The sequence below is a fragment of the Lactuca sativa genome, chromosome 7, assembly GCF_002870075.4.
Source record: "Lactuca sativa cultivar Salinas chromosome 7, Lsat_Salinas_v11, whole genome shotgun sequence".
Lineage (NCBI taxonomy): Eukaryota > Viridiplantae > Streptophyta > Magnoliopsida > Asterales > Asteraceae > Lactuca > Lactuca sativa.
This window is the reverse complement of record NC_056629.2, coordinates 113479836-113489423: the sequence shown is the minus strand read 5'-3', so window position 1 is coordinate 113489423 and position 9588 is coordinate 113479836. Positions and strand designations below refer to the sequence as shown.

General features: G+C 36.5%; 1 protein-coding gene across 1 annotated transcript; it reads right to left on the bottom strand.

Annotated features, from left to right (window-relative positions):
* Positions 1–1125: 1125 nt before the first annotated feature.
* Positions 1126–6141, bottom strand: LOC128127310 (uncharacterized). The gene is made up of 4 exons (XM_052765770.1): positions 4362–6141; positions 3678–3924; positions 2597–3230; positions 1126–2464 (listed from the first exon to the last, which is right to left on the bottom strand). The coding sequence occupies exons 1-4, from the start codon at positions 5784–5786 to the stop codon at positions 1126–1128; spliced, it is 3645 nt and encodes a 1214-aa protein (XP_052621730.1). The 5' UTR covers positions 5787–6141.
* Positions 6142–9588: the final 3447 nt, after the last annotated feature.

The following is a 9588-nucleotide window of genomic DNA, read 5'->3' as shown; positions in this document are numbered from 1 at the left end:
TACAACCACAAAACACACACATACATGAGTTTACGGCCGTAAACTCATGTGGGTGTGGTTTTGGGTGTTTAAATGGCTTAAATGGCTTATATGGACATAGGAAATGATTCTAGGCTTTGTTCTAAATGCATGGAATGGATTAAAATCACCAAAATGATTAATTTATGGGAGTTTACGGCCTAGCATAGGCTCCTGGCCGTAAACTCCTAATTACTCAAGGAAATGGTGCTAAATGGTGCTAGAACAAATCACATGTGATTGGTAAAATTAATCCAAGGCCTAACATGAGTTTGCATGGGATTTTTGGGGGATTTGTGGAGTTTACGACCCATGAAACCCCCTTCATGGCCGTAAACTCTTGTGTGTGGTGTTCCAAGGTGTTTCAAGGTCTAGAACATGCATGAAAGGACTTCTAAAATTCATCTAAGGGCCTTAGGGGTGTGTAGTTTGCATTCTAACACCAAAAATTTTGGAGTTTACGGCCCAAGAACATGTCTTGGCCGTAAACTCTTAGAAACCCCATAAATGTTGTGTTTTAGGCCTTCAAAGTATTTTTGGTTGGTCCCTTGATTTATTCCAAGGCTTTTGGTGGTGTTGGATTGATGTGATCTCACCCAAAATTGAGGTTTGAACACGTTTTGCCCGATCGTTCTTTTGGTTACAGAATTGTAAAACAAAGGTGGAAACCGCGACCCGTTGTCTATAAAGAGACAAGAACCTTGGTATAAAACGCCACAATCAACCCACCAAATTGATTGATAAGTTTGAACGCCACAAGCTATGAAAACCTGATAAGTTCTAAAGTTCACAAAGAACGAAAAAAGAGTTAAAAACTCACAAATTGTATTCAAAACTTGATTGATTTCAAATGGATACAAATACCACGTTTTTATAGTGTGGGAAGAGCACCTAAAGAGCCATGAATTAAAGAAGTGTCTTTAATTTAAGGCATTTAACCCCCAAGTTTAAAACTATGAACCTAGACATGGTTTATCACAAGGTTCATGTAACCTAAGACCCTTTTATCTCCCCAACACTTATTTAGGATATATAAAAACGAAAATTACATAAAAATATAGAAAAAAACGAAATGGGCTTATAAAGGCTCTTATTGTATCTTGTAAATCACTCTTGGACTTGAATTATGGTAATCCAACTTTGATTGGGTCCAATGGGTCTCCATAGACTTTCTTGAGTACAAACTTCTCTAACCAATCCATTTAAAGCCTCTTTGAATGTTTTAGCTCGTGCCCTCGTAACTGGTCCATCTGGCATTTGATTTGGATCCTTTGTTGACAGCTGTGGGTTTGCATCATTCCCCTCCTCTTGAAAAGGATTTGTCCTCAAATCAGAACCTACATCAAAAGGAGCTAGATCAGTTACATTGAAAGTTGCACTAACATTATACTCACCCGGCAGGTCCAATTTGTATGCATTGTCATTGATACGCTCTAAAACTTGGAAAGGACCGTCCCCTCTTGGAAGCAATTTTGAACGTCGTTGGGCTGGAAATCGTTCTTTTCTCATATGTAACCAAACCCAATCACCCGGTTCAAAAATCATCTTGCGTCGCCCTTTATTCGCTTGTTTTGAATATTGCTCCGTTCTTCTTTCTATATTTAGTCTTGCTTTCTCATGTATCTGTTTCACAAATTCAGCCTTTTTGTTTCCATCTAAGTTAACCTGCTCAGAAAAAGGCAAAGGTGATAAATCCAAAGGAGTCAAAGGATTAAAACCGTATACAATTTCAAATGGTGACATTTTTGTAGCAGAATGAGTGGCACGATTGTATGCAAACTCAACATGTGGCAAACAGTCCTCCCATGTTTTGATGTTCTTCTTTATTAAAGCCCTCAACAAGGTGGACAAGGTCCTATTCACCACTTCTGTTTGACCATCCGTTTGTGGGTGGCAAGTTGTTGAAAACAAGAGTTTTGTCCCTAATTTTGCCCACAAAGTTTTCCAAAAATAACTCAAAAACTTAGAATCCCGATCTGAGACAATGGTTTTTGGCATTCCATGCAACCTGACAATTTCTCTAAAAAACAAATCAGCAATGTGAGATGCATCATTAGTTTTATTGCATGCAATAAAATGAGCCATTTTAGAAAACCTATCAACAATCACAAAAATAGAGTCCTTTCCACTTTTGGATCTTGGTAGACCCAACACGAAGTCCATTGAAATATCAACCCATGGTTCACATGGTATTGGAAGTGGAGTATATAAACCATGATGTTGAACCTTGGATTTGGCTTGCTTGCACACAATACAATTATTGCAAATTCTTCCAACATCCACCTTCATTTTTGGCCAAAAGAAATGTTCCTGCAAAGTAGATAATGTTTTTGCGATCCCAAAATGTCCCATAAGGCCTCCACTATGTGCTTCTCTAACCAAAAGCTCACGCAAGGAAGATTTAGGAATGCAAAGTCTTGATTCTTTGAACAAAAAACCGTTATGTAAGAAAAACTTTTCAAAAGAGCATTGTTCACAAGCTTGGTAAATCTGACCAAAATCAACGTCATTGTGGTATAATTCCTTGATTTGTTCAAATCCTAGAATTTTGAAATCTAGAGAAGAAAGTAGAGAGTGTCTACGTGACAAAGCATCAGCCACAACATTTTCCTTACCTTTCTTGTATCGGATGACATAAGGAAATGTCTCAATGAACTCCATCCACCTAGCATGTCTTTTGTTTAATTTGTGTTGTCCTTTTAGAAACTTTAAGGACTCATGATCTGAATGAATTACAAATTCTTTAGCCCACAGATAATGTTGCCATGTTTTCAATGCTCGGACCAAAGAATAAAGCTCTTTGTCATAAGTTGGGTAATTTAAAGTTGCCCCACTTAATTTTTCACTGAAATATGCCAAAGGTTTACCCTCTTGCATCAAAACAGCACCAATTCCAATTCCTGATGCATCACATTCAATTTCAAATGTTTTGTCAAAATTAGGCAAAGACAACAAAGGAGCATGAGTTAAGTGAAACTTGAGTTGTTGAAAAGCATGCTCTTGTTCTTTGCCCCATTTAAACCCAACATTCTTTTTGATGATTTCTGTAAGTGGTGATGCTAAAGTGCTAAAATGTTTGACAAACCGGCGATAAAAACTTGCCAGGCCATGAAAACTTCGAACTTCACTTATAGTCTTTGGAGTTGGCCAATCTTGGATGGCTTTTACATTTTCTTCATCAACAGCCACTCCTTGGGAGCTCACCACATACCCAAGGAAAACAACTTGGTCAGTACAAAAGGTACACTTCTTCAAGTTAGCATATAGCCTTTCTTTCCTAAGCACACTCAAAACACATGTCAGATGCTCAAGGTGATCTTTTGGACACTTTGAATAAATCAAAATATCATCGAAGTAAACAACCACAAATTTGCCAATATATTCACGCAAAACATGGTTCATTAATCTCATGAAGGTACTAGGAGCATTAGTTAGGCCAAAAGGCATTACTAACCATTCATATAAACCATGTTTTGTTTTAAAAGCTGTTTTCCACTCATCACCTTCTTTCATGCGAATTTGGTGATACCCGCTTTTTAAATCAATTTTGGAAAAAAGTTTTGCTCCATACAACTCATCAAGCATATCATCGAGTCGGGGAATGGGATGACGATACTTTACCGTAATATTGTTGATGGCACGGCAATCTACGCACATCCTCCAAGAACCATCCTTCTTTGGCACCAACAAGACTGGAACGGCACAAGGGCTCATACTTTCTTGAACCAATCCCTTTGCAAGTAACTCTTCAACTTGCCTTTGTAGCTCCTTGGTTTCTTCAGGGCTTGTTCTATAGGCTGGTTTGTTGGGAATAGACGCCCCAGGCATAAAGTCAATTTGGTGTTCAATCCCACGAATTGGTGGCAATCCATTTGGAACATCCTCAGCAAACAAGTCTCCAAATTCCTGCAAGAGAGAGGTAACATCGCTCGGAAGAGTTCCGGCCAAAGTGTTAGTGGCTATTGGAGCTTCTTTGAACAAAAGAAGCACAATATGCATTTCTGATTTAAAAGCTTCTTTTATCTCACTTTTTTTTGCCAGTGCAATATATTTATTTTCCTTTTTTTCTTTCCCTCTTTTTTTCATGTTTTCTTTGTTTTTTTCACTCTCTTTTTTTTGTTCACTTTCTTTTTTTTGTTCATTTTCTTCTGTTTTCTCACTCATTTTTTTTGTTCATCATCTTTTTTTTTCTCACTCTCTTTTTTTCCTTCGCTCTCTTTTTTCGCATCTTGTTGAAGTTTTACTTGATCTTGGTAAACTTGAATTGGTGACATTGGTACAAGAGTTACCGGTTTTGTTTTGTAAACAAAAGTGTATTTGTTAGTGAAACCATCGTGACTTACGTGTCTATCATATTGCCATGGTCTACCTAGCAGCAAGTGAGTGGCTTGCATAGGAACAACATCACACAACACCTCGTCTTCATATCTTCCAATCCGAAATGAAACCATCACCTGTTTTGTAACTCGCACCTCACCACTATCATTGAGCCATTGAAGTTTGTATGGTTTTTGATGCTTCATCGTGGGTATACCTAACTTTTCAACCATGGAAGTACTTGCAACGTTAGTACAACTCCCACCATCAATTATAACACTATATACCTTGCCTTGAACATAGCAACGAGTATGAAATATATTCTCCCTTTGGGCATCGTCTCCCTCCTTGGATTGAATGTTTAGAGCTCGTCTTGCAACCAACAAATCACCTTGAACAGCCACCTCTTCATCATAACTACAATCTTCCGTTGAAACTATAGAATCTGATTCATCCGTTTCGATCTCGCCATTTTCTCTAACCACCATGGTAAGCTTATTTGGACATTGACTTGCAATATGACCCCTTCCTTGACACTTGAAACACTTTATGTCACGATTCCTAAAAGTAGAAGAATCAGTTTTTCCTTTTGAAGAGTTTGTTGTTTTAGGATCAGATTTGGAATTAAAAGAAGAAGTAGGTGTATTTTCTGATTTTTTTGAAGTACTAGCCTTCCAAGTGTTATTTCGAGACCCGCCACCTCTTTTTAATTGTTTCTCAATTTTAACAGCCATATGGACCATGTCTTCAATTTCAACATAATGTTGCATCTCAACGCGATCACGAATTTCAAGATTTAAGCCATTTAAGAATCTGGCCATGGTTGCCTCAGGATCCTCCTCAATATTGGCACGAACCATCATAACCTCCATTTCTTTGAAGTAATCATCAACACACTTGCTGCCTTGTTTTAAGCTTTGAAGTTTATTGTGGAGATCACGAAAGTAATGACTTGGCACAAACCGTCTTCGCATGACACTCTTCATTTCATCCCATGTCTCAATAGGCCTTTCTCCATTTCTCCGTCTAGTGATTAGAAGTTGATCCCACCATGTTAGTGCATAATCAGAAAACTCAACTACGGCTAGTTTTACCTTCTTACGGTTGGAATATTCATGACAATCAAATATGAACTCCATTTTTGTCTCCCATTCAATGTACGCGTCCGGGTCTGACTTGCCTTTGAAAGAAGGAACTTTCATTTTAATAGAACTTAAATTGTCATCTCTTCGTGACCTCCTTCTATTTGGTCGCCTTTCAGGTTCCCAACCATCATCCTCCTCTTCCCCGTTAGAAACCTGTGATGATGCTCGAGATCGAGTTCTTTGTACTTGTGCCTCCATTCGGTCCATTCTTTCATGTACTTGGTTAAATTCATTTGTCATCAAACGTCGCATTTCATCCATCATAGCTTGAACTTGAAGGTTTGGTGGGGGGTTTTGATCACCCATCTTATATTTCTGCCAAAAAAATAAAAAATAATAATAATAATAATAATAATAATTTACTTCCTCCCAACACTCACTCACGTGTTTCTCTCAAAAATAGTTCACTCAACCCTCGTGTATCCCTCGAATGGCTTTTACCCTCTTTTAGTCTCACCACACAGCCTTTTACCACTCCCTTTTAACTCTTAAAGTTCTAAACAAACTAAAGAAGCAATTATCAAATTTGAACTTGTGGCCTTGAGGAATTCAAACTTACCAAACAAATCAAAAGAAATTGTATCCAAATTAAAGTAACCTCAATACACAAAAAGAAAGCCAAACAAACTTGGCTTTGCTAATGATGAAGCAAACAATGGGTTATTTTTTTTTTTTTTGAAAAAAAAAGACTACACTTGCAATTCAAATTGACTTTATAGAAAAAAAAAAGGCTTTACTTGTTCCTCCTCTTCTTTCTTTCTTTTTTTTTCCCTTTTTTTTTGTTTTTTTTTTCTCTCTTTTTTTTTTCTTTGTAAATCTTTGTTTTTTTTTTGTAAATATTTTTTTTTGCTTTTTTTTTTCTTTCTTTTTTTTTTTTTTTTTTTTTTGCTTCTTTTCGTTTTTTTTTTTTTTTTTTTTTTTTTTACCTTTGATTTTTTTTTTGAGGAAACTAATAGCCAAATGAAAACATAAAGGAAACAAAAGAAATGTAGAATATAGAAGTTTGACAACTTAGAAATTCAAAAGTCGCTAGTAAGAACCTTGACAACTTGTGACAAGACCCGCTACCAATATGCGTCTTAGAACTCAAGTAATCAAGGAAGAAAACAAAATAGATATGCAACACAAAGAACTGGCTCTGATACCAAATGATGTGATCTCACCCAAAATTGAGGTTTGAACACGTTTTGCCCGATCGTTCTTTTGGTTACAGAATTGTAAAACAAAGGTGGAAACCGCGACCCGTTGTCTATAAAGAGACAAGAACCTTGGTATAAAACGCCACAATCAACCCACCAAATTGATTGATAAGTTTGAACGCCACAAGCTATGAAAACCTGATAAGTTCTAAAGTTCACAAAGAACGAAAAAAGAGTTAAAAACTCACAAATTGTATTCAAAACTTGATTGATTTCAAATGGATACAAATACCACGTTTTTATAGTGTGGGAAGAGCACCTAAAGAGCCATGAATTAAAGAAGTGTCTTTAATTTAAGGCATTTAACCCCCAAGTTTAAAACTATGAACCTAGACATGGTTTATCACAAGGTTCATGTAACCTAAGACCCTTTTATCTCCCCAACACTTATTTAGGATATATAAAAACGAAAATTACATAAAAATATAGAAAAAAACGAAATGGGCTTATAAAGGCTCTTATTGTATCTTGTAAATCACTCTTGGACTTGAATTATGGTAATCCAACTTTGATTGGGTCCAATGGGTCTCCATACACTTTCTTGAGTACAAACTTCTCTAACCAATCCATTTAAAGCCTCTTTGAATGTTTTAGCTCGTGCCCTCGTAACTGGTCCATCTGGCATTTGATTTGGATCCTTTGTTGACAGCTGTGGGTTTGCATCATGGATGGCTTTCTAACACCTTAGAATGAGATTTATGCCAAGTTTTTGTGGAGTTTACGGCCCAAGAACTCTCCTTGGCCGTAAACTCATCTAAGTCCTTCAAAATTAATGTTTCAAGTGTCCAAATGCAAGAATCAAAGTCCTATAATTCATATCTAAGCTGTAGGGGTGATTTGGAAGGGTTTAAAGACATGAAAAACACCATTTTCATGAGTTTACGGCCCAAGCTTATGCCTTGGCCGTAAACTCCTTCAAAGTCCACAAATTTATAGTTTTAGGTGCTCTAAGTCCATATCTTGAAGTCCCTTAGCCATATCTAAAGTCCATTTGAGTCTAGGAAGGAGTTTAAGGGCTAAAAACCCTTCAAAATGGTGTTTACGGCCTAGGCTGCCTCCTGGGCCGTAAACTCACATACAATGTCCAATTTTATGATTAAGTGTCTAATTTGGAAGCTAAACATGCTAAAGATTAAGACTAGGCAGGTACCTTAAGGATTTGAAGCCTTAAATTTGAGTTTTGGACACTTAATCTTTGGATTTAGGAGAGAGGTTAGAGAGAGAGTAGAGAGAGAAGGAAAAAGCTTCAAATGAGTGCTAAAACATGTTTATATAGTCCCTAAAATTTGGACACGGTGGAATTCTACCCGATACCGGCCTTAAACGATGCTTTGGGTCGCACCCGATTGAGTTTTCGTCACCCGACGAGGATATTTCTAAAACTTATAAAATAAATGTCTTGGGCTAATTTCATGAGTTCCTAGATGATTTGGACCCTCATTGAATGAAAATAAATATTTAATTTTAGTTAACTAAGCCCAAAAACGATAACGGGACATTTCGATTTCCGACGAGTTATACGGGTAGAACGGGTTTTCGGCGATGAACAACTTCGGGTTGTTACAGTTGTTTAATTCGTGAGTTCCACAACAGAAGTAGTCTTCGCGATTTAGCAAAGCTTTGATCAGCATGGTTTAATTCTTAAGTTCCACAATAGAAGTCTATGCAATTTAAGCAAGGCATTGACAAGAATTATTTCATTCTTTAGTTCCACATTAAAAGACAACGCAATTTAGTTCAATAAGCATTGTTTAATTCTTGAGTACCTCAAGAAAAGTCGTCTTCACAATTTAGCAAAGCTTTGAAAAGCATTGTTTACTTCTTGAGTTCCACAGTAGAAGTCTATACAATTTAAGCAAAGCTTGGATGAGCATTGTTTCATTCTTGAGTTGCACATTAGAAGTCTATGCAATTTACAAAAGCTTTGATGAGCGTTGTTTAATTCTTAAATTCCATAATAGAAGTAGTCTGTGCAATTTAGTAAAGCTTTGATGAGCATTTCTTTATTCTTGAGTTCCATAATAGAAGTGTACGCAATTTAAGCAAAGCTTTGACGAGCATTGTTTGATTTTTGAGTTCCATAATATAAGTCTATGCACTTTAAGAAAAGCATTGATGAGTATTGTTAAATTCTTGAGTTCCACAATAGAAGTAGTCTTTGCAATTTAACAAAGCTTTGATGAGAATTGCTTAAGTCTTGAGTTCCACAACAGAAGTGTCTGCAATTTATGCAAAGCTTTGTTGAGCATTGTTTCATTCTTGAGTTCCACATTAGAAGTTTATGCAATTTAGCAAAGCTTTGTTACGCATTGTTTTTTGAGTTCCACAATAGAAGTAGTCTTCACAATTTAGGAAAGCTTTGATAAGCATTGTTTAATTCTTAAGTTCCATAATAGAAGTCTATGCAATTTAAGCAAGGCATTGATAAGAATTATTTCATTCTTTAGTTCCACATTAAAAGTCTATGCAATTTAGTTCAATAAGCATTGTTTAATTCTTGAGTACCTCAATAAAACTCGTCTTCGCAATTTAGGAAAGGTTTGAAGAGCATTGTTTAATTATTGAGTTACACAATAGAAGTCTATGTAAATGAAAATTAAGGAAACTCTTGAAATAACACAAAAAAAACGTCCAAGACACTTGAGGATGAAGAAAAAACGTGTATGCTTCATTAAGGAGCCATAAGAAGCATTAATGAGCCATCAGAAGCATTAAAGTGTAACCCTAATGCACCAAAGAGTGATAAAAACGGCTAGGAGGCTTTATGAAGCAAAAAGTAACGTTTGTAGCACTTATGAATCCTTAAAAACGTTGCCCTAGCCTTCATGCAATCCTAATTCAATTTTTGGGTTACCATGCATAACCCAACCATTGAGCCCAAGCCACCTTCTAGCCCACTAGAAATCACT